This window comes from Rhamphochromis longiceps, linkage group LG9, assembly GCF_057381845.1.
Source record: "Rhamphochromis longiceps isolate RC_006_pf linkage group LG9, R_longiceps_female_GT1.1, whole genome shotgun sequence".
Taxonomy (NCBI): domain Eukaryota; kingdom Metazoa; phylum Chordata; class Actinopteri; order Cichliformes; family Cichlidae; genus Rhamphochromis; species Rhamphochromis longiceps.
In genome coordinates, this window is record NC_140565.1 from 26,596,087 (window position 1) to 26,622,076 (window position 25,990).

Genomic DNA, 25,990 nt, shown 5'->3' on the forward strand with positions numbered 1-25,990 from the left:
CTGTAACATTAATTCCCCCAGTCTATTGTTTCCCTCCCTGAAGCCGAAGTTAAATTACCTTGTAATGACACAATATGAGTTATAGAAGCTTGGTTATTCATAATGGGGGTGGTATTAGAGATCACCTCCGGCTGCTCCTCTGAATATTTAACAGCAAATTGATGAGGCTAAATTGTTCTGTTGTCGTCCTTGAATTGCAGCAGTTTTTTGTCAGCTCATAAACGCCACCTCATCAATCTGTCAAAACGCTAATTTAACATTCTGGCAGCTAAGAACAGCTTCAGCTATTACTGTATTTACTTTGTAAGTTTAACTTTAAGGTAAGGAGGCCAGTTGAAACCTGGCTGGAGTTCTGAAAGGTAATTTTCTGTTTGCCCTTGCAGCAGCGCCTTATTCCCTTCAACCCAAGCCTCGAGTATTTTGTCTTTCACTTGAAGCTAATTCAGTTTCTTTGCTTCTCTAAGCTCTTTTTGCTCTGCTCCTCAACATCTAGTCTAATGGGATCTGCTGATTCTAGTGTTTCCCAGACAAGATAGGGGAAAAGAAAAAAGCAGACTTTCACATCCCTTTAACACTGACCAGCAAACCATCTAATTCTTGCTTTTGCGTCCGTCAGCATTTTTTACCCTTAAATGATTACTGTAAGTACCTCAAACTACTGCCACTATTACACTTTAAAATCACTCTTAAATAGACAAAAAGTACTTTTGTGTAAATGATTACAAGAAGTAGGAAGTTTCTTAAAATTCTTGCCACTTTTGAGACTAAATAGGACAAAACGGTGCTGTTTCACTTCTTTAAATCGAAGTATTAATTGCTTTTGAAAATTTCCAGCCATGCAGGCAGCTGCAGGGCTTGCCACGCTCACCACTTTGGTTAGCATCTTTTAAATAGTGCAGCACTTAGTGTAGCACACAGTGTGAAGGAAGTTGCAGCTTCTGCGTTTATCTGGTCCACAATGAAAGGGCGTGTGGCGTGTGGCTTTGAAGCGAGCTGAATTGATATGCAGCCTTACCTTCAACACAAAGCAAAAGTCAGTTGGAGCTTTGTATTTGTTCTTAAAGTCTTTGCCGTAGTAGACGTTTACGTTGTCGAACTGGACGAAGCAGACGAGGTCACGGGACGACTGAAAGGGAACAAAAGACGATTGTTCGGTTTGGGTTTTTTCTTTTTTGCCATTTACCTGTTTCTGTGCCAACTAAATTCAATATCTACCCTACAGATGCAGTAGCAGGGTATAATGTGATGCATAAATGGTTATTTGGGAGCAGGAGCTGCCAAAAGATCTGAGATATGTGGCAAGTACACTGCAGGTATCAGAGGGGGAGTAATAACCCCAGTTATATCCAGCGGTGCATAACACAAAAGTGGGGTTAATAAAGCTGAAAGACTCTTAACAGTCCCTTGGAAAGATGAAAAAACTTGATATTACACTTCATTAGGGTTTCAGTTGACATAGCAAAAATATCTCTGTATCTGTGGGATTTTCATCTTTCACCACTTCTGTTCAGCATGTCTGAGGCCGGCTGAATCAGAGCATTAGCAGTTGGACGTGTGTTTTCTCTCTTGCATTCTCCTTTTGACTCCTGACCTTGGTCTTCCCTTTGGGCACATAATAAATTCCCGAGGCCCTCAGCTGGAAGAGCCGCTGCTTCCAGGACTTCTTTCCGTCTTCTCTAAGATGCAGCACCCCCTCGAGATCAGGCACGATGATGGAAGTCCCGCAGAAGTTCTCCTGCAGAGATGAGGAGGGGATGAAAGGGTAAGTTACTAATAGGAAAAAGTCACCTTATGGATGATGTTACACCTATAGGTTGTATGTGAGTGTGTTTTACCTGTATTAATAACTCTTTGTCCTTATCTTTCATATCTCTGAGAGTTGTCTTATCCTTCTTCCACAGATAAAAGTTCTGCAGGAACAAAACAAAGTGCTTGAATTATTGCTTTAGGGACGGGCATGTTGGTTTATTGGTTAGGCCACCTCTTTGTAAAACAACTTAAACTGGACCTATTAGACTTATTTACAGCTCAGTTCTTTTCTTCTTGGAATCATATGAAGAAGGTTTGCATGAATAACAATTCAGAAAAAAGCTTATTTATCTCACTGGGCCTTGATGCAGCTTGTCGGTTCATCCTCTGTCTGAAACGAGCAGTTTTAGCTCCTCTACCTTCAAGGTTTTAAGGGTTAAGGAATTAAACTAAAGGATATCATTCTCTAAAAGAGCAGAAGAAGTCATATAACCTTTAAAAAACAAAAAACATCGGGGTCTCAATCCCTTTTGTCTCTGTATGAGTGAAATACTTTGGCGTCATATCATAGTCCGAGCCAGTATGTTTTCATTGTGAGGAAAAGCCCAGAGGGAAAATCTATTTGGTAGTTCATGTCAAAAGCTCAAATAGTAAATGAATAAGGACATACTGTATGAAAGAGATCTGTCTTTTGTTGGAAGACATGGAAGACATGATGGAATACTTTAAAAACGAGAAAATCTTCGCTGGTTTTCCAACCCAGCTGTTTGCCTCTGCCAACAGACCGAATCCATTAAATACTGTAAGATATTAAAGGGTCTCATTGTATCACAAACATGCCAAGATCTCCTTTTTTTTGCCTGAAGCTGTTTCGCTTGATATACTGCAGTGTGGACATAAACGTAAGAGGTCGTGCCGCAAGGACGAAAAGACATTGCATAATTGAGAAGGTGAAAACAACCAGACGGCGCAGAGCTGAAACAACGTGCAGATAGATTTGCACAAATTCAGTCCAAGAATAAGGAGCCACACCACATCTCACCCAATGGATGTGTGAGATCCCACACGAACGCTGCTTATTATCAGTGTTCATTTATAGAGGTTCATATAGTTTTATAAAAGAGAAACTATTGAAGTAGACCAACCTGTGGGTTTTTGAAAACCTCATATTTCTCTGGTCTCTCTTGGAAGAGTACTTTGTTCTCGCTGTCCCTTGTCCACGCTGAGAGTGGGTCCACAAGGTTCTCGTGGTCTTCAAACGCCCGTTCTGCCAAAAGAAAAGAATAGATGTATAACTTATTAGTCTGGCACATTCATAGTGAAATATTGCTGGAGAAGAGTCATTTTGATGTACTGTTTTTTTAATGAGATGACAGATTCTTCACATAGTTTAGCTTTTGAAATTCCACCATGCAAAGTCACACCAGGGGAATGAAGAGGCTTGAACTGGAGAATATTAAGGTACCAAAGGGCCAGAGCGACTTTAAGCCAGACCTGAGTGAGTCTCTCAAGCGTATGACACACATATTGCTATTTATAGTCTCTATTCTGATATGTTATTTGTCTACTTCCTAAAAAACTGTAGTTCAATATCTTGTTACACATATGTCCACAGTATCAAGTATCAAGCTAAAGTAAAGAAAAAGAAACCTTCTAATTAAGTGTTTAAAAGCCATGATTTTAATGCTGGAGCTTATCCATGTGGTGCTTCATCTTACTTAATTTTAGCTTTATTTAATATATCACTAAAATTTATACCTGCTGTCACTGGACAACAGTGGAAATAAAGAATATTATTACCCTGTGAAATGTCAAGAAAGGCTCACATCTAAATGGATGTGATTAGATGACTGGTGAGGACAAAAGTCCATTATTTTAAAAAAAAATTGTATTGTGAGATTAGTATTTTTTTGCTTTGAACCTTCATCGGGGTCCGTTTTAAATTCAACGGAAGGAAACAAGTAGTTCTCTTTTTGTTTCTAACACAGTCATCATTTGCAAAGCTAAAGCAGCCTGAGGTTCAAAGAGCAATACGTTTCTTTTCCTGCTCTGAAAAATAAAAAAAAAACAAAAACAGCTTCTGTATTTTATTTTTTGCTAATATATTTAGCTATACATGCATAGCAGCCTCTGCAAGTTCCTCCTTGGTCTTCCCCATGCTTTTAGGAACTGTAGAGTAACCTCCCACTTTTGCATTTTAAAACTAAAATGACAGAAAGCAGTCCAAGGTCTTCAGAGCCGGAGGTGAAAAGCACGCTGAAGGAATTTATTTTTTATTCCCTTGTTCTCAGATGCTGGTCCTTTCATGCAACATGTGGTGGTTCTGAATGTCAGATATTATTAGCACATTTAAGTAAAGCACTATTTCTTTCTATCTCTGCAGTAAATCCAGCTGATCTCTCTTCAATCAGCCATGAGATATAGTTTGGCTCAGCCACTTTGGAAGATTAAACTGTCTCCAGTTTACTTTCTCGGTGCACTATTGTTCAAACCAGAAAGCACGCCAGACTTTATCTTTGTGCCATGAAGCAAGTCAAAACAAATGCTTCGCCGCAGTAGATCACTCCATCGCGAAATCTTTAAATCAGCTGCACTTGCTTCAAAGTCAGTCGCACAGCTTTACAATTGTCTATTTCAAATGAGCTGAATTAACGGAGGACCCAATAAAATCCAACCTCCAGCATTTGCTGGCAGGACTTTAAATGGTACTAAACCTCCAAAACACATTAAGAGCTTTTTCCTTCTCCTCCTCCTTCTCCTCCTTTTTCCTCCTTTGCCCACCCACATGCCTGGTGCTGTAGATCTCCATCATATACTGGCCCTTTGAATGTAGTTTAGCCCTGGTCTCAAATTATGGGTTACCAGCTGAGGCAGAGGTAGGCATTAAATAAATTGCTGCCAGGGTTCCAGACTAGTTTGACTATTACAATCATTAAATGGATGGTGTGACTTTGCTTGCTGGAGTGAGTTATTAGGAGTAAAAGTCCCTTTGAACTGCATTAACCACATGGTGCTTTTCAGTAGTGTGCATGGCGAGCACATGGGTGAATGTATGACAGCGGAGATTTTCTGGAAAGCTGGTGTTGCTCGTTGAGCTCTGTGGGTGTTTATTGGGCATGATTTGCTTTGACGTTTTGCTGAAGAAGATTAAAGGTCAGCTGCAGTGTTAGTAATGTTCAAGGGTTTAAAAATGAATTAACTGTTTCCATTTTGGAGCTGTTTTTCTGTGCAGTTAGCCAAAGGTGACACAAAATCCCAAACACTCTTGTGCCTGTGAGTCAAATGGCGCACACAGAGGAATTCTTGCATGGCTGGCACACTATAGATAGCAGTCTGTGTGTCAGACGACTAATTTAAGCCAAGAACTATGATTTGGTTAGTGCTGACCAAAGGGAAAAACGCACATCGGCTCTTATTTTTTGCACCAGCAGCACAGATATGTCATCTTTATCATGAGGTGCAAATAGAAGTGGGAATATAAATCAAAATGAAGGAAGAGGAATTTAACTTGAAATTGAGATTAAAAACATTACTAAACCCTGCAGTTCCTCTAATGGCCACTTGCGGCTTGCTTTAAAAGAAGAAGACACACATAAATCCCCCTCCTTGTACACATAAAAAACTTTCTAGTTGATTCAGGGTGTCTGGAATATCTTTCCGAAGCCATGTCTCTCTCATTATCATGATGTAGTGTGCTGACAGCCAAAAAGCTAATGCTGAAGCTCAGAATGGAGAGGCTAAATCCAGTGGCTGATGTAATATGCCCAAATTTACAGTTGAAATACATGCCTTGTATAAAAATCGAACAAACAACAACAAAAACTCTGTATTGTACTGTATTAACTGTACAAAGGCTTGACGTTTGCATTGTTTGCTTCAAATAAGAGGTTGGTGATAACATTAGCATAGCTGCTATCTACATGCTAGGTATCATTTCATCTAATTTGTTACTTTAAGAGCATTTGTGTATACCGGTAATTATTTGAGAAATAATATGGCTTGTTGTGAATTTAATTTCCTCCATTCAAGAATTGTTTTTCAGAGTTGTTGAGAGTGATATGTTAGTACTTTATTACTTTCTCTATATGACACTTATAACTAAATTGCAGGTTCAGTCAAGCTAGTTAGCTTTAGCTGATACCTTTAGCACTCCACCTTCACTTGTAAATGTCATGACTGGCAGTTTAGCTCACTGGGTTTCCACATTTGTCTAATCTTCCCTGTTTTATCTAACAAAGGCAAAAATGTCCGAAAAATTATTTAAAAATTATTGTGAAAAAGACAATCTAGACAATCTAGTCTAAACCAATAGGTGATGTCACAGTGGTTTTGTCCATCTTTTATGTACAGTATGATATATATATGAGAGTGCTTTGTTGATTTATTCCATCCGTACCAAGAGTAAAGTCTTAGTTGAAGATTTTATTTTTATTTTACATGTATTATACCCTTTAACAGACACATTCTTTGATAGGAAAACGTTTTTAAAACAAGTGTTATGAAAAAAAACCTAATGATATATGTCCCAATCAGATAAAGTTTATTATTCTGTACCATTGTCCTCTCATGTTGTCAAAAGCGTGTATTTATCCTCTGTTGAAAACAGTCATTAACAATTTATGATTTTTCTGTTTCTGAGTAATATTTTCTACACACCACAGTCCCCAGCAAAATAATATATTATTAAAGTTATATAATTATGATGAATGTCTAAAGATGTAAACTGCAGTGGATTAACATGTTCTTATTCTTCATCTTCAAATTTAAAATAAGAAATTGAATAATTCAACGCTTAGCCATTAATTTTGTGCGTCACAACAGCATATAAAATTTCTTTAAAGCAAAATAATAACGACTCATATTTTATTGCTCACAAAAGTTAATGGTTTTACCACCAGTATTTGATTAAAACTGCTTCAGGATGAAATAAAACAAATCTCTGTGTATGATATAGAAAAATGGCTATTTAAAAACACCAATTATCTCTGTTAAAATCTGATAAAGTGGTAAGAAAACACAAAAAGCAGATGGTACCGCCAATGGAGGTGCAGCCCAGCAGCCGAAGTAAATATAGCACAGACAGCTCAGACGGAGGCCTGAGATCATAAGGCTTCTATTTCCGCATGACAGGGAGGATGACTGACAGTGTCCGATACAGCAAATTAAACCCACCTGTCTACACTCCTCGTGTGAGTGTAAGCAAGAGAGCGACAGAGAATATAAATATAAAGGAGAGGAGGAGGGCAAGAAAGAGATGGATGGGAGTAAGATCAGTGTTTCATTGTGAGCTCGGTGCAGTTTGGCTGCCACCGTGCCAATAAAAACACAGTCCATCATCTCGACCAGGATGAAATATCCCACCTTGTACAGTGAGTGTATATTTTTGTGTGTGAGTGTGTTTGAGACAGTTTGACAGTTCATATAAAAACACACTGAAGTCTGGCGTTGTTAACACAGTAATATACCACCACTGTGTTTTTCTGGTTTTGTTGATATATTTGCTGCTCAGCTATTGCTTATTGCCGCGGCGTTTCTGCACTAAATTACCCAGATGTCACTTGTCGGTGAAGCGGTGTCAGCACAACTTTGACATCTTTCTCTGTATTTTCTGCCAATGTCATTTAGGTAGTTACTCATTCGTGCGATCAAGTTCTTTGATTTATTCCAAACTGCTCCTCGAATCGCAAACGTCTTTTTCTTTGCACTGACAGATTTCTTATTTTCCCCTGAAAACACTTAACCTGTCTGCGGGTTTTTAAAACAGCAAATATCTTATGAAATAACTACATATTGAATCATAGTGCAATGGTGCCTTAAAATCATTTTCCATAAAGGTTCCATCAGTACTGCGGCTGCATTTCCCATCAGACTCACTGCAGCATTTTTAAAGGTACATATAGTATATATTTCTACTAACGGACACTGTGTCACTTACCACAGCTATGCTGATGACACACAGCTTTATACAGTACAGTCTCCTAGAAATATGTGACCGAGCTATTCTGCATATAGTGCCTGTAACTTTTGTTCAGTTCAACTTAGACTTACCATTAATTAACAGTGACTGAGATTTGAACTTCAGACTCCTTACAGGGTTCCTTCCTTTCTGACGCTTGTAATAACCAAAATTTACAAAACTGACATAACTTTTCAGTCATTATGAATAAAAATCAGTGACTTGGCCCATAAACTCATTCAGAGAACATTTTAAAGGTCAAGACTATAGAGTTTTTTGGTGTGACATTATGCTCACATTGATCAAGAACTGTCTCCTGTATTGACCATGATACAACCACCAGTCTGTTACCCCTGACCAGTTAGTGAGTGGCTGTTGGAGGTTGCTGGCTGATAAAATTGGTCACTAAAAACCTCCTCATGATTGCTATAGTTGCCATGGCTGTCCATAGTTTGCATGTAAGACACTGACTTGTCGAGCAGTAGTAAAATAAAAATTTAAAGTGTAACAGAAACCAGAAATGGAGAATCACCTTCAAGATAAAAGCTAAACTGTCAACACATTTCAAATTGCACGACGGTTTCTGTTTCTGGTTCACTAATGCTCAGCGGTTACTTAGCAAGTGTTTCCAGACAAGATGGTGTCTTGATGCAACCACAGCAATTTGTTACTGACCAAACCAGTCAGGAGCATTTTTTGTCAAACGGTCAGGGAATATGTATCTTTTTCTAGCAACCGATGGTTGTCAGATAATTTCAGACCGGTCATCAGACTAAGTCATTTGACCATAAAAGAAGTTAACACCATCAACATATCACTGTATAGCATCTACTCTATGGTAGCTTACATGCTATATTATGGTAACTCACCAAGCTGCAGTTCTGGGTTGGTCTCACATATGCTCCAGTTCACATTGCAGTCACAATGAGACTTCTCAAACATGTTGTCCAGAACTTCCCTGACATTCTGTCGCTCATCGACCATCAGCGTCTTGGAGCTGCCATCATTCATTAGTACCTTCACCACCAACTGTCAAACAGAAAAACACAGCTTTTTAAATTTTTTTTTTTTTTTTACCACACAAGCACAAAAAATATCATTCCAGTATATAAAAGTGATGTTTTCTGGTGTTCTTGACACAACTTTAGATTTTAAAAATTCTATTTTTATGGCAAACTGGATTAGCTTACCTTAGCTTGCCAAAGCAAAAGAGTTAAAGCTCATTTTTACTGTATACTTCTTGTAATCTTTGGACAAACAAGCACATTCTTCGTCTTGTGTACAGAACTGCATTCACAGTATTCATAGAAAGCCATTTACAGTATAGATTAGCATTAACTAGATTTAGCCAGCATCTTTTAATCTAACTCCCAGCAAGAAACAGAGCAAAAGGTTTAAGTTTAAGGTTTTCAACATGTTGGACAGCAGCAGGTGTAAGACATTAAATCCAGCCTTTATGCACATGCAGCTTGTTTGCTTGCCAGTTTAATTACAGGATATGCACAGTAAATGGATGTTTCTGTCTCCTAACGTTAGCTTTACTGGAAGACTTCGAGCATCAGCACTTCTGTCTTCTGATTCGAGCTTTGCTGTAATTTCTTCTTTATTGTCTTTTTGCAGTCTTAGCACCTCACTCAGAGTGTTGAATGAGATTAATTTTGCCCCAGAGCAAAGCATTTTTCCCCCTGCAGGCTCATGTGGTTTCACAATTCCTCTCATCTGGTAAGAAATCCTGCTTTGGAAAAGCTGAGGAGTTTCACAGCACTAAGGTCAGCCAGTTGCTTGCTTTTTGTCATAAAAATGGGGGTTTCAGAGATGTTATCACAAAAGGATTTAGAGCTTCAGGTCACAAGTCACTCAGTTTCACCCTCCCTTGAAAAACAGTCGGGTTTTGACATGTGGTTGAATGAACTATCGCTGGAAATTTAATTTTCCTCCTAGCACTTCCTCTCCCCAAGATGCTATCTTATAAAAAATATCCCCAAACATGCTAAGAAACCAGTGGGCTTATCTGAAACTTGTGGTCCTCTGACCACTTTCTGCTGAAATTCCTGGAAGTGCACCTGGCACTTCTGTATCTCTTCTATGAACCCAGAGACACACATCCATATGAAAGTGGCCCGTGTTTCCTCAGCTTCCACACGCACACATGGCTTTTTAGAAAAAGTTCCTTTTTAGTTTTCACTTCTAAGAATTTGTAACTACCATCTTAACAGGGAACTAAGTCACTGCGAAGAGCCAAATCACGAGTAAAAGAGTAAAACTTGGCAGTCGTATCAGTCACAGTCATCTATGATAAAAGAATGGCATGCCATCATGCGTGAAACTAGTTTGGTTTTGTGTAAAAATTGCTGCTCTGGAAGTGTAGCTTTGCATGCAAGAACACATGTCTGAGCTTTTGAATGCTGCTTTGAAGATGAGAAAGTGTCCACATATCACCCCCAAACAGGAAACCACGCTGTCCTGCGGGATGTTGGCTGGATGAAAGTAACCATCCATTACTGTGATTGATGGCTCTTCCAAAAGAGAAAAAAGGAAAGGAAACCCATGCTATGTTTGACCATTAACTCTTTTACAGTAATGTTCAGGTAGCTGTAATTCTATACGTCTCTACTCTTGCCAGTGGACGTCAGCTCAGAGGGCAAAACAAGAAGTCGGTGTTTGCTTGTCTTACCTTTTTAACTTTAGCTTCCTTTAGTTTCTCAAGAGCGAGTTTGATTTTGTCTGCCTTCATCTGCGCCTCGATCTCCTCCTGAATAAGATGTGCACAGGGATGAGATGGTACATGGTCGTCAACTTTTTTTTTTTTTTTTTAGAAAAGTACAATGTAAGCACCAAAAAGAAAATTAACAAACTTCACAATCATAAAGAAAATGTGTTAATTCACTTTTTAACAGACTGACGACCTATTTAGGGTGTATCCTGCTATAATCTGGTATTTGTTCGACAATATACAATTTCAAGGAAAACAGTTTTTAATTTAAAATAAAGGTTGCCAAAAATTCCTTTCTTATCATATAAAGTGAGTCACAACAAAAAATATTGCAGTTTTGTAACAAAAAAAAAAAGAAAGAAAAAGAAAAAAGGAAAGCATGAGACATCTCTGTGAGTCATTTTTAAATTTTTAACGGGGCTAATGATGAGGAGGGGGATATTGTACATCAAAGGTGTAAAACACAAAGTTCCCAGCAGACAACTCTTACTTAATTGCATTATGTAGTATTACTCCATATAATGACACTCTATGGGGTGTTCTGAGGTTAACAACATGTGTAGGTTAATGAGATTACTGCAGTTCACTTGAACTAGGAGCAACCTCAGTGACGCACTCTCAAGGTGTGATTCAATGTGAAAATGACCCACTAGATCATTTATGAATACTGTTATGACTTATAGCTCATTTTACTGTAAGGCAGAACGTAACATCTGTGCGAATAAGAGCATGTAAAGTATATCTTCACCTTTAAATGAAGCAAAGCTCAACACTAGTACACCAGTACCACCACTGGAAGCTCAGAAAATGGAGCTTTCTATTATTATCTACTGCTGTAAAACTGTTTACTTTAACAAAACCACAATCTCTTCCAAACACTAGTCAAGTGTTTGGGGGCTGAGCCTATCATCCCACCTAGGTCCTACTTTCAAGTGGAACCACTCCTATGTGTAGCCTCAGGTGTGTTTACATGTGTGGATTCAGGCCTTAGAAACAATACACAACGTGATTGTTTGGTTAGAGACCTTTGTGACTCATTAGTGACCGACTCAAAGTCTTTTTCCATAGAACCAGTTCCAGTCAGCTCTATAGCTCTCATCATTATACATCATTTAGGAGGTTTATGTTGCATAAAGCTGTATACAGATCCAATGATTAGGGTTAACTTTTCTGGCTGCTGTTTGTGGCTTCATATTTCACTGTGCAAAGACAGTCGTATCTGTGTCAAAAAGAAAGTAATGACACGTACTTCTAGTTTGCAGAAAGGGTCCCAAGGGCGAGTCAGAAGATCAAACTCTAGCAAGTCTATCTCTGTGATGTAGCACTTCAACATTTTTCAAGAGGTGTAATGTCTTGTTTTCACTTCATCCCCTCCTGTGTGGGTGTTGAAATCTCCATGCAAGACTTCCATCTCGGACATTAAATCCTACCTGCTAGATCTCAATTAACTGTTTTCTCCAGATGCAATCACCCGTGAAAATCCTGACTGACTGCAACTTTAATGAACTCGTCCACGTCTACCTTACAGTGACGCACTCGCTGCCTCAGCACAGCTGGTGTTTTTACCTCAGACAGATGAGGTAACAACCTCTGCTAAAGCAATAAGCTCCCGTCTACCTCCCCCCCCCTCCCCCCCTCCAAAACTGTCACATCTTACCTCCCTTACTCCAAGCCCAACCTTTGCTATCGATCCTGTTACACTTTTCTCATTGCCGTATGTGTTTGATCTGTTCCAGACAGACCCTCGGCTGTTTCGCCTCACACGTCTCTGTAACTGTAACAGATGCCTCCATCCAGGAACGACTTTGCTATGATCTCACCGTTAAGAGCAATACCACTCTTCCAGGTTTCACAAAAACATACAAAACTCATCTTAAATTTATGTGCTAGAAACTGGTGATGTTTTTGTTGTAAAACTGTCTTGTCACGCATGGCTTATAAAGCATTTACTCATGGTAAACCAAGACATGCGCAAATAAAAGAAAGATTGTGACGTTGTTGATTCGTTCTACCAGGAGCTCAACAAACGGTTCTTCCTTCTGACCTGTAGCACTGCCCTCGAAACTAGCTCTCTCAAGCCTTGATTAATGCTCTGGTTTAAACTTGCAGAATTGCTGCATGTGGGCTCACTCACCGTTGTGGGCTTTGCACCAGAAGGAGGTGGAGGTGCTAAAGAGGAGGCAGCAGAAGGGACAGGAGTGCTAACATTGCTGCTTCTGCTTCCTGCAGATGACGGTGAAATGTGCGATGGGGCAGGTTCGATGCTCAGGCCCTTGGGCGGTGGTGGGAAGTCTGGTTGAGACGCTGACGGTGCCTTCAAGCATTCTATCTCTGTTGCCAATTTCTCTTCCGTTGCATTGAGGTCAGCCATCAAATCGGCCATGAGTGCGTCCAAGTCATTGCCCTCCAGTTCATGAAGGGACTCTGGTGAAGCAGAAACATTTTGTCAGGAAGTAACTCAATAGAGAATATTGTTGGATAGAATTTCCTTTTGTTCCTTTTTCAAAGTAATTTGCCTTTTTTCCCTAATTATGAAGAACTTTCCTTTTTTGAACAAGTTCCCCTTTCAGTTATGTTTTATTAAACAAAGTCAATGAAAGGAGTTCTTTCATTTTATTCCTCATTCATGTTCCCAATATTGCTCCACTGAGGAATCAAGTTTCAGAATTCAGTAGAGGAAGCAACAGTTTCGTCTGCATGCAAATTTTAGTTTTGCTTTTTGTAGGCTGTCCTGTATTTAGATTCCTCAAAGCATTATTAAGTTAACACATTTATAAAGAAAAGTAACTGTATGTTATAGACCAGTCAAAAATAATTTGCCTTTGCTGATTTGGAGCGAGTGCAACCTGGATTACTTTATTTTGGCTTAAAGTTACTTCTATGAAAAGAGTCCAGCTCTGAGGCCATTCTCACTTAACTAATGTGTGTGACTGTGGCTTTTCAAGGTAAGGGTTGCAGCTCTGGAGAACTGCTCATCACAGGAAACCAAAGACAATAAATAAATCTTACTATAATAATTGTATTGTTAGTAATTGAGTGTTGAGCTCTGTATGACCATTTATTATTTATGTATCTCCCCCTAATAACTAGGCCAGTCTGCATAAACATCATCCCACACAGAGCAATTATAGCATCTAGTCTGATGTTGCGTTTACAATTACAATTGCATTAACGGTCGCTAAAGTTTGCATTCGAGACAGAATTTTGTTCGACTCACTGCTAACTACAGATACCATTATTTGAAAAATAATGGCATGTACTTATTCAACTATCTTTGTGGGATCATGTGAGGATCAAACTGATAACATATCAAAATTTCTTTGACCAACCCCCTTTTTTTCCGAGTATTTTTTACACCTCTGCCTAAGGATTAAAACATTTCAGGAGGCCCCTGACCCCTTATCTTATCTAATCTTGTCTTGTCTTGTCTTATCTTAATATAGAAATACGTTAAGGTTAGATTAAAACTTTTGCACATTGTTTTGATGGTTAAATTTGTAGCCAAATACATATGTGTGTTGATGGTGAGATTGAACCCTACACACAGAGTGGAGCAGGCAACTTTTAGCAACCCTTTAGCGCAAATGTGAAAGCACCTTATTTAATCTACCTCTCACTCTGTGCTGCACGTACTCTGGTCCCCAGTAATACATTTGCTAAGTTTAAAGTGGATGGCATTAACAGTTTGCACTCGTGCATTTGGGCACAGCCTTACTGAGCTGCAAGAGCGCATGTAGATTATAGTCTTTTATAAAACATAGCCATTTGTTGTGATTGATAGTTTATTTATATCAAGGACATTTTCCATTTGCAAAGCCCTTCAAGGCAGGCATTTGTTATAAAGTGCTGCACAGCCTATCAACTCACTCTAACAAGATTTAATGGCATTTACAATGAACGAAGAAAAAGGGAAAGTTAAATGCTAACACCAGCTGATATTGTGACCTTGTTCTAACATTATTGCAGCTTATTTTTTTTTTTAGCTTATTAAAGCCAGAGGCAAACAGTGAGTAATTAGACTTTAATCTGTGCCCTCAGTTGCCAGGAAGTGCACCTTTTCTATTTTTTATTTTGTGTATTTCCATGCTACTTCTTGTTAATTTGAGCAAGCACACGACACATCCCACCCTTGCACAACTCAGGTGTTGACACTGCACAAAAGCTCAACGCCCAGCTCTTTGTAGTGTTTCCACACATAATGTCAAAATGTGAAGTCACCATTCAGGTCAGTGAAGCCGATGGAGTAGTTGACTTCCTTCTTTGTGTTGGAGAGAGCTTCAGGGGGCACCGTTTCCTCTCCAAGACTCTGAGACAAAGAATGAAGAAAGCAGTGTGGTTGTAAGAACGCAAATACAATTTCTGCACAGCCAAAATACTTCCCCACCCCCCACCGCAGAGGAGCACACTTTCATGTTTGAGCGCTCTGAAACCAAACTGTTCTAAAGCATTATGTCAGAGGACAGAGTTGTATTTTTTTTCTTTTGGGGGGCAAGAGTGAGAGTGTACCCACTGCATGAACAACATGACACCCCATCTTGGAAGAACTGAGATGGAAAACATTAAAGTGATCAATGGGGTTTTTTACTAAGAGGGAGAAAAAAAAGGCGTAATCTTTACTCGGTTGGGTTTTGCCATTTAACCCACCCTTCCAGAAAATGGTGGTATTTATGGTTCTTACATGACCACAAAGTGTGTTTCGTCTCAGTCACGAACATCTCAGTTAAGGATGGTGGGTTTTTGTTACTTTGTCATCTTCTCTGAAGAAGAAAAGTATCTCTAAGTCCTTAGGCGAGATAATTAATCACGGGCAGCTTGAACAAAAAATTTTATTTTTGTCTATGTGCTGCATGAACATTGAGATTTATGCCTTTCATTAACAGAAAATGTGGTAGTGGCACAAGCTCCTCTGCTACTTTTTATTGGTATCATATTAAATCCTGTCATGTTTAATACATTCTATACAACATAATTTAAATATATTTAAATTTAAATGGAGAAAAAGAGATGAAAACGTGACACCCGCTTATTTCAGATATTGGAAACTGGAGGAAAAAAGAAGCAGAAAAATGTATCTTCAGGGTGCGCCTGGGTACGCGTCATCCACTCATTCTTTCCTCTTTCAGTTCTTGGTTTTGTCTTTGTTTTATTTTGTTGTCACAGCTACAACTTGTCTAGCTGGCAATCGTGGCTCAAGAGTTGGGCGTTCATCTTGTAATCGGAAGGTTGCCGGTTCGAGCCCCGGCTCTGACAGTCTTGGTCGTTGTGTCCTTGGGCAAGACACTTCACCCTAACCCTACTGGTGGTGGTCAGAGGGCCCGGTGGTGCCAGTGTCCAGCAGCCTCGCCTCTGTCAGTGCGCCCCAGGGCGGCTGTGGCTACAATGTAGCTTGCCATCACCTGTGTGTGTGACTGGGTGGATGATTGTGTACAGTGTAAAGCGCTTTGGGGTCCTTAGGACCAAGTAAAGCGCTATACAAATACAGACCATTTACCATTTGTAAATTGCTATACACACCAGAACGGACAGGAGCTATCACATTATTCATCCACTGAAAATTACCTACATATTCAATGTTTGTGTTTTGAAAAGATGGCTCTAAGGGTATTTTGTGCTATAAAGCAACAAGAATAGAATAAGTATATAGAACAATATATAGGCAAACAATGGCTGGTAAGTCACCTGGGTGAGGAGGTCCATCTCCCCCAGCATGGCGCTGAACATGGCGTCAATGTCGTCCATCTGGTGAAAGAATCAATAGAATAATCAGATATAGAAATTATCATTATTTTCAATGTGAAAAAATATAATATTTATAATATGTATTAATGAGCTGCACTGAATAATGAAGATGAAACAGACGGTATGTCCATTTGCATGGTTAAAGGCAAGTGCAGGCAGTGAGTGCTGATACAGTGCTGCTACTTTGCTGTGAAGTATTTGCAGATGTAATACGTTTCCCCAGGTTACGCTATATTGCGAAACATGTCCAACCCAGACTTGAAGGAACAAAGTGTGTATGCATAACTGCAGGCAGTCATTATTTGCCATAACATGTTGTCTCTTGTTGGAGCAAGTGAGTGAAGCAGCGAGTAAATATTATGTTGCCTTTTTTGTCATATTCAGAGTTGACTTTTTTATGCTGTGTCCTTTAGTAATCTGGATTTTGAAATCATGCTTCGTGTTGTATGATCAGTGTTTGTTTGAATCATTATACGAAGAAGAAGAAAAAACTGCATGCAACATTATGATGCCTAAGGAAAGTGGAAGAGCATAAAGTATGCAAGCTTCCACAATGTGCTTAGCTCGAAATTGCTCTTAACTGCTGATCAAGTTTCAAAATGGACTCATACATCAGGCTGGTACAGATTTATATACATCCCCCATTGTGGATGGATGAAGCAAAATGTCAGGATAATGAAGGTTATGTTTTTCATTTTAAGCAGAGTAACAGCCCGAGGAGCCACCGTGGTCACTGTGCCTTTTTTGAAAACCACTCCGAAAGCCTCGCTTGAGATTTACATTCGTAATTATGCACAGTAGGCCGTCTCCCCTGCACGTATTATTTGAAGCCTCTTTTCTCAAAGCAAATGTTATGATGGTCTGGAATGTGCAGTCAAAACAGAGTCCCTGTTTTCATATGCTGGTACGTGAGTGGTACCACAGAAACACTGAAGGTGTCAGTGGGAGTTCATCCAGTTAAAGTGGTGCTAATGGTAGCTTACTTTATATTGCTTACATGTGGGCTCTCCTAATTCTTCTGCTTCTAGTATAGCATGTTTCTGATAATGACCACTGTACTGCAAATGAAGTGCAGCCGATAAATCAATGAATTATAGAACCATCTTTTCTAATCTAATAACTTTATGACTTTATCAGTCTCTCATTGATAAAGATGCAACTTTGGCTCACTCTTCTTTACATCAATGCTTCAGTTCTTTGAGTTTGAAGACACTCATTTATGCACCGCTCTCTTAAGATCTCGCATTTCCATCGACTTGAGGTCTGGACTTTGACTGGGTCTTTGCAACACCTTGATTCTTTTCTTTTGCAGCCATTCTGTTGTAGATTTGGTGCTGTGCTCTGGATCTTTGTCCTATTTCAAGGCAAAATTTTAGCCAAGCTTCATGTGTGAGACAGATGGCCTCACACACTCGATCATTTTTCTGTATACAGAGTGGTTTGTTCAGATGCAAATTTTCTAAACTAAACAGTGCTGCCATGCTGTTTTTAAATAGAACATGCTTTCTCCTGGAAACCCATGCAAACAAGTCTTCTGCTAACTTATGCTAACTGACATGCTAACTGAGGTAGAGTTTGAGGTGTAGCTCTTTTTGGAGTTTCTCTGAGTATTGCATGATCTGACCTCAGAGTGATGGTTTCCTGGGAAGATTATTCAAACGATCCCCTTGTGAATAATCTTTCTCACTGTAGATTGATGGACTTCAGAGTGTGTGGAAACGGCCTTGTAACCTTTCACAAACTAAAGGACAATTAAACAACTGCTTCTTTAAGATGACCGTTGATGTCTTTTTTCCCTTGGCATTGCATTAACACAAACCTGAAGAGTTCAGATCTGCTTTTGTAGACATGCTCCTACTTGCTCATGATCAGTTAATCAAATGCATTTGGTTAGCAGCACCTGGCTGCTACTTCTTAAGAGGATAGTGGTAGTGGCCTACTTTTCACATGACTGCAAATATATTATTACTAAAGGCTTGTTAACATAAGGTATGAGTGGGTAACTGCTGAAGCTGTCACTACTAAATTAATTCATTAGAGGAGTTTCATGACCAGTAAACCATCCGGATTCACTGGTTCCACCTTCTCACCTTCTACTGACCTGAATGCTACAAAATAACAAGTAAACATTTGCTTGTGCCTGGTTGTATTACCAGAAAGACTGCATTAAAATTAATCACCGATTTCCATGACTTTTACTACGTATCTACTGAAGAGATTGAAGGGAAAGATATAAATATTCTTGTTTAACATGCAGACTATGCAGTTATTAATGAATTAGAATGAGTCTGAATCTTTAGTGCATTTAGCACCATCATCAGGTCAAAAGATCTCACTGGTCAGAACTTGTACATTTGTGAAACAATATAAAAGAAGAATATGACACTCAGCTGCAGTTAATGCTTTCAGCCAGATCTTATCCTTCTATCATTCTGAGATAGAGTGACGATGACAAACACATCCAGCTTATCTAAACATCTCAATGTGAGTCAATGTGAAAAAAACAGCTCCACTTTGCATAATGTTTTATGCAGATTATTCAATATTGTAATCTGACGTCACAACAATGTCAGCATGGCGCAGCACAGTTACTGAGTAACACCTGATTCACTGTTAATATGTTCAAAGTAAAAGCAATAAAATAAGTGCGACCTTTTTTTAAAAACAACACTTTTTAAATCAAGACATTTTACCAGCTAACCCGAGTGTTGCTGGCTTACTCATTTTGACGGACTGTGATTAAACTGCATGAATATAAGCTTCGGTTTGCCTCAGGTCAGTTATAAATTGCTGGGGTTAGTCTCAAGTTTGGTGTGGTTAAACTGATTAAGAAACCGATGCGCTGTACTCACTGTGTCTAAGCCACACCTCATATTGCAAGAATGCTTAGCATCAAAGAGCTACCCTATTATTGTGTTTTTTCAGCCTCTGTATGAGTCTTTAGAGGGTGACTAAGCATGACAACGTGTATGAGTCTGTTATGTAATGCATTTTCTTCTTATTTCTGACTGGTTTTGTGAATTAAGTACTAATTAAAAGCGTTTCACTGGGTGTGCAAGAGGAAGGGTGGGGGTAGCTGCAACCTCTTTTGTTAAATCAGCCCTAATCTAATTGGTTTAACTCATGCAGTGAGATTCTCTGCACAGATGTTTGCATTGCTATCTTCTAGTCTTTATTTTTTCTCTGCTGCGTGGTAGCGTCCATTAGAGAGGAAAATATTGGGCGATGCTGCAGAGTTTAACTCCCTGCTTTCACTCGTCACAGAGTCTGGAATGTGTTTAATGACATTTAGATCCAACATGAAAAAAATAAATTGCTGGAATTTAATTAAAAGACACAGGGGTACATCTCTCATTGACACTGTGTAGGAGACAAGAGTGACTGATTGTGTTCCAGGAAAGAGTTTATACAGGATCAATACTGTTTGAAACATCTAACAGATGCTGCGTGTTGGAAGCTCACAAGAAACTGTTAATCTTCTGGTGTCATATATCAAATCGCACGGTTCATAAACTGAAACGCCTCTGCGCACTGATAGAATTTGTTTGTGCACCATAATTTCCATGTGACGTACATATGTGGGGCTCACTGCTATAGCACGTGAGCGCAATCCTCCACCTTTTACACAAACGGTTTACCCCCAGGAGGAAGTGGTAACTGGTAAACTTCCTGGAACTTGCAATGTTGAAATGGTATCGGAAATGGTGACACAAGCAGCTGCCTGCAAATTTCATGGTACTGCTTCCTCAGTTCTCATTATGTCACTTTTTTTCACCTATACGTGGTCGGCGTGAGACGTTTCGAGTAAAAGAACGCACCATCTCTGAACGTCTGGTGCTACTTTTTGTTAGTAGTTTTAAAGTCACTGGAAGAGAAGTTTAGTCAGTCAATCAGATTTTGCTGAGAGGCTGTGTTTTGACGCCAAATGCATGAAATGAACCGCTCCCAGATTAGCGAGGAGAAGTGAGAAGGAACAGACCGTGAAAACAAGACGGCTTCTGCTGGTGAAAACAAATCGACCCAATTTTAACACACTCCCTCCTCAGTGTCTTAGACGTGTGCATTAGTGGAGTAATATCTCAGACACAATGTGAAGAATGGACTTTTTCTGTGCTATTTGTAGGTGTGATCCTGCAGCTGATACACAGATAAAGGTGTTAACCTCAGAGTCATTGCAGCACCACTAGTGTGATTATGGGTGGACTAATTAGTTTTACTCAAACGTGACCTAAAGGACGGGGGATTCTGAAGCTTGAAGGTATCCTAGATTTGGTCAAAGATGACCAAATCCACCTTTGAAATTTTACTTTTTTTTGAGAGAAACTAATGAATATAATGTACTCTAACTTTTCAAGCTTTAGGGGATGAGTTTGGTGTACTTTGGCAGAGCTTACCTAGTTACAGTAGCTGTTTGTGAATTTGAAAACAAGCAATTTGTCAAACACAATGTTGACAGGTTGTGAAATATACCCAACTTCAGCATCTACTTTACTATAAATGGAAACATAATGAATAAAGTTAGTGTTGCATTAAATTAAATGAGGGTTTAAAACATAACGTTTTGCAACCAGAGGAGTCGCCCCCTGGTGGCTACTAGAACAAATGCGTTTTAGATCTGGAAGCTACACTGATTATTTCTACAATCTGTGGAGTTGTATAAATTGGCTGTTCACAGAAAACACAATAAATCCTACATTTGACCAAATAGTCAATAATACCTCACAAGGAAACGACCATGATTAAAGCACCGTTTAAAATCAGACTTTTAAAGGATTCTTAAAGAAATCTGGCCAAAGATTTTATCATCAGTAACCGGAAAAAATTGCAAACTTGAAAGCTGAAGACCAGAACAGCTAAACTATTCAAAGTCACCCCAGTGTCCCTTTTATGAATGAGTAATAGCTCTACAAAGAAACCAAACTAATAACACCAGGAATTTTTCCTCTGCAAGCTCTGTAGCTTTATGTGCCTTTCAATATATCAATTTACCGCAACAGAGTTCATGTTTGTGAACTTCTAGTCACATTTTCACACTTTCAATTCACAAAACTGTGCCACTGTCTCTTCACACTTTTCACTATTTTATTGTCAGACAAAAGGCATTTGTGACCTATCGGCGTTCTTAAATGTTATTGTTGGGCGTCAAATGAGCGCATTGTGAAAAGCGGCAACTGTACTGTTGTACTTTTTATAATAAAAAACAGCAAATCTAAAAGCACCTTATAGCTTATAGCCTCTAGAAAACCCCCTCCCCCAATAATCTCAAATACATATCTCAGCCTTTTACATGCCACACATATGTAGCTCCAGGGTAGAAAATCAAAAGCAGACATCAACTCCAGTGTTTACCATAACATACAGAAACTCTCCCTCGTATGATCGGATCATATTTCTGTGCTAGGCTCTTAAGCAGATGTGTTTACAAGACTTGATGTGCTCTTTTTGCAAAGTAGGCAAATTAGAGGTTGAGCAGCAGGCACAAACCACTGAAGAGTATGAAAATGAATCAGAACCCTAATGTTTGCTGAAGCAGGTTTCAAATCAGACTCAAACCTACTGCACTCAGTACCCTTAATAAAATTTCTTGCTTAACATCTCTTAGAAAAAGCAAACACCCCCTTGACCAAAAGCCTTTTAATCCATCGCTCTGAAAGCAATGCGTTCAGTTAAACTCATAACAAATTCACTTCATATTTTTGTGACATGATTTAAAACCAAAAATGCCACAAGCCAAATATACAAAATGTTCCTGTCATCAACAACAAACTGACAGCACTATTAACTTTAATATAAGAGGCCGGCCCTATTAGTTTCATGTGGTTATTGAGTCATGCAGCACTATGAGACGATAGCGGGGTCCACCCAGTTGGAAAGATATGAACTTACATTCTTTTTACCAAATTAAAACATGGTAAAAAAAATCTTCTAAAAAGAGTTTTCTTTAATTTCTTGTACTATTAAATTCAAAACCTTTTGAGAGTTTTTATCAGAGCGCACTGTAACTCACAAAGTTTGACAGGATGTCTAAGATTCTCATCTACAACATATCTGTACATAACGTCCTCAAGCTAAATTATTCTGCTGTAGCTGAATATACATATATTACAAACAAATCTCTCATTTGTTTTTTATTTTGTTTTGTTTTTCAGCACAACAGCCACCACAATCCTCACTTGTAATGTGCTCAGACATCAACGAACAATGTTCTCGCTCTGCGTTCAGAGGAAAGCAGCTTCGGTTGTTACCGTTATATCCAAAGGCACAACATCCAAACAGAGATGAAACTCACCTTTTTAAAATGTGTTAATCCTTTGCTTCGCCACTAAGTTTCAAGATAACAGCTTCATGGACATCAGCTCCACTTCGAAAGACGATTCCCTAATTAAGCTCGGCACCAAAAATTAAAGTCATATGCAGGCAGATTTTGGGTGTGCGAGCAGATTGAAGATTGCATTTGTCTGACTGTTGGCTTCTTCCTGCTTAACGCGGAAGTTCAGGTCTAGACCTGTCATTGCATTCCTGCTACAGAGTTCAGCACTTTCACAACACTCTTGTCTGGGCAGCGTTGATCCATCCTCTCCTTAACAGTGCTCCTTATCGGCACTGTACTGTAACTGTGCCAACGGGGACAGAGAGGGAGAAATCATAAATGTGTTGTGGCTTCTCACAAAGACTTCGAGGGTGACTGACAGCCACTCGAGCAGATTGGGACGTTTTTTTTTTATTGAAAGAAAAAAGAAATGCCTCAGTTGGATCGAGAGAAAGGCTGAATCAGCGGGAGGAATGTGACGGGTCTTGGTTAATAATTCACCTCGCTGAAACTGATTTACAGCAAGTCTGTAGACAGGAGTGGCACGCTGTAGTGGTGAAAGACACTTCAGCTGGGCTTTACTTCTCTAAATTCTTGTTAGAAAATACAGTCTCCTAAATGAAGTGCATTATTTGCTGTACAACCTCTAACATACCTCCTAAATGTAAGCAGAGTGCACTAGAATATATTAATTAACATGAAATCTTAGCTTTTATTGTTAAAATCAGGAAGAATTGTCTTAGGGTAATGGTGTGGTGCAACAAAGTCGGTTATCTTTAGGAGGAACCAGGGAGAGTTAAACTGTCAAACTATGAATAGCCTCTGGCTCTGTTATCTGACCGTGCAGACACAGATAGCTGTATTTATTTGCATTTCTCCTTGAGTCATCTTGGGAGGCCAAAAACAAGATTTCTGATCTCTTTTTTTATCCTCTTTCCACCTTAAAAGGAATTCACATACAATATTAAAAAAAATGAATTCGATATTATGCCTAACAGAACAGATTATCTTGATCTTTACTAATATTAACACTTCTATGTCCCATTTCCCCTCAAGACCAGCCTGAGCCGTGACAGCAAAGACAAACCACTGTGGCAAAATCCCGTCATCATATGGTAAATCTGAGCACCACGAGGGGGAAACCAAATAACCTTGAATGCTTCTAAGAGTCTTTCATGACTCGTGATGTATTAAACAAACACCCTGGGTACAAGCATGTGTCCCAACCACCCTCATTTCCTCATTCTCTCAGGGTTTGACAAACAGATGGACACCAAAGGCAGCCTCCCATTAGCTCTAAACATCTCCCAAACACAAGCACGCCAGTGCCTCAGAGAACATTTCTCAAATAAATACACTGATTAACAGTTGTGGAGCTCGGCAGCAGAGAGCGAGGGGATTTTTTTGTCTGCTCTGCTTTGCGTTTGCGCTCTCCTCGGAGACTGAGGGTGGTCCAGGAGAGCTGATTCTGATAATGGTTTTTGCCAGCATATGTTGCAGCTCATACATCACAGCACCGAGCCAAGAAGCTGAACGAGATTGTTATTTTTTAGTTATTTAATCAAACTGTGCGCTTAAAGGGGGCTCTGCAGTGTCGAGCCTTGAGTTCTACTGCACAAAGAAAAGTCTGTCGGCTTGAAAGTTGCAGAACTGCATATGGTAAGGTGTGAGGTGTGGAGCATTCTTTTTAGCCATTAGTCTGCATTCTGAGCGCTCCAACACACCTCAAGATGCATTTCTTGTGCCTGGGCACTAAAAGGAAATGGGGTGATAATGACAAAACCAGTGGGCACCTTGCAAAACGATATGTAGTGCTGCAGAGGAGAAACTGTCACTGAGCTGATGTGAAAAGTGATGCATGCAGGAGTCTTTTAGTGCCCTCTGTTTGTTCTTTGCTGTACTGTACATGGCAAACATGACTGAAATCAGTGGGAGGTGTGAACCTACCAACCTGCAGTTATTTTCCCCACTCCCTCTTTGTGGTGCAATGATCAACACCGCAAGTTTGCACCGGGATAACGAGCAACTGCTAGCTGGATGTTTTTGAATGCAAGAACATACGAATGGATTCCTGATACAGCCCTCCTTATTCTGCTTGGCTGAATTTATTTGCCATCTGAGCCCAATAAATGAGTACAATGAGGTTTGCTTTTGTTAACATGGGCTAGGATGACTGCTGTGACTGGCTGAGTCAAAAACGTGAGCAAAAATGCCCAAAATGTGACACGGAAAGACAAAATCAAAAGAGAAAAAGGCATGATTATGTTCTAATAAAATCATAAGGTACATTTTTACCAGCATTAAACTGTTTAATTGGACAGTGTGACTTCTTTAATCAAATTTACACTTCTGTGTGTTATAGAATACAAGCTTTACAGTAAATTACTGCCATTTGATTGGCCGTCATAAGCAATTAATTAAGTAACCTTTCGTCTTTACTTTGAAGATGAAAAGTTGCACTCTGGACGCAGCTACTTGTCTTTCTTGAGTTCTGCCTCGCCTCAGCTCCTCTCTTCTTTGCACCAGATGGGTACAGGAACTCTTTTTGATTGAACATTTTTAACAGCCACCCAGAATAGAAACGGTGGCTGGATGTGATTAATCGCTACAGGAGCCTCATTCACAGTGGCCCCTTTCCTTTGCTAAACCCTAACTCTGCTGTCAGTCACACAAACACTCTAAACCACATCCACACAAACATGTCCACAACAATCAAAGTCTAAAGACAAAATAACACCTCAGAAACCCTGAAACAATAATCACAAAACGTATAAATGAGTGATGTAAACTAAAACATGTACATTTCTAAGAGTCTGTGCCCATGATGCTGTAAAATGTCCAGCATTTTGCTTTAAATATTCTGAAATTTGGCTAAATCTTGAGTTATTCAGTTAAATATGATCATACAACTTTTGCATCTATTCATTTGGCTCCTGGACCTTTGAATAAGACAGTAATATCAGAACTGCTTAACTAATAACATCCATGCAGACGTCATCCTCAGATAACCTTATGTGCTTGTGCAGAAGCACTAAAAACAAAAAAAGGAGAGAAATCGGGAGCGAGTCCAAAAACCAGATGTGTTTTTCACATTCCTGACTTCTGCCATAGGTCTCTTCACAAAAGTTTGACCTCTGCTCGCTTTGTCTATAAAAAGGGTTGACAAGGCCAGCGCTAAAGCATGAAGGACGCTGGGTTGAGGAACCAGCAGCTGTCTCAACATGCAGGGTGTGCTAAACAAAAAGTACTGTATGTTTTTGCAACTCAGAGGGCCACAGGGTCAAAGAAAAGTCAACAGTGAGCAAAGTCAAAAGTGAAGAGATGAGATATAATTAAAATACATGTCATTTTTTCCCCTTTCGTTTATTTGTTTCAGGTTGAAATTAAGGATGTTTCAGTTTCAGGCATCAAAAATGTCATTTTATTCTTGTTCTTTCAAAACCTTTTAGTTCAGAGGGAAACTCAAGGGAGAGGAGAGGGTGAAGGGTTAATTTGTAGCTGGGGAAACCTGATGCTAATTAAG

General features: G+C 39.3%; 1 protein-coding gene across 1 annotated transcript in view; it reads right to left on the reverse strand.

Moving 5' to 3' along the window:
* Positions 1 to 22,785, reverse strand: part of apbb1ip (amyloid beta (A4) precursor protein-binding, family B, member 1 interacting protein) — a 26,497-nt gene extending 3,712 nt beyond the window's left edge. Inside the window, exons 1-10 of the mRNA XM_085419063.1 lie at positions 22,447 to 22,785; positions 16,098 to 16,157; positions 14,637 to 14,724; positions 12,553 to 12,842; positions 10,380 to 10,457; positions 8,575 to 8,734; positions 2,895 to 3,016; positions 1,836 to 1,910; positions 1,592 to 1,735; positions 1,016 to 1,126 (exon numbers count right to left, since the gene is read on the reverse strand). Coding sequence (XP_085275189.1) covers positions 1,016 to 1,126; positions 1,592 to 1,735; positions 1,836 to 1,910; positions 2,895 to 3,016; positions 8,575 to 8,734; positions 10,380 to 10,457; positions 12,553 to 12,842; positions 14,637 to 14,724; positions 16,098 to 16,157 — 1,128 coding nt within the window. The 5' untranslated portion in view covers positions 22,447 to 22,785. The remainder of the gene's footprint in view (positions 1 to 1,015; positions 1,127 to 1,591; positions 1,736 to 1,835; positions 1,911 to 2,894; positions 3,017 to 8,574; positions 8,735 to 10,379; positions 10,458 to 12,552; positions 12,843 to 14,636; positions 14,725 to 16,097; positions 16,158 to 22,446) is intronic.
* Positions 22,786 to 25,990: the final 3,205 nt, after the last annotated feature.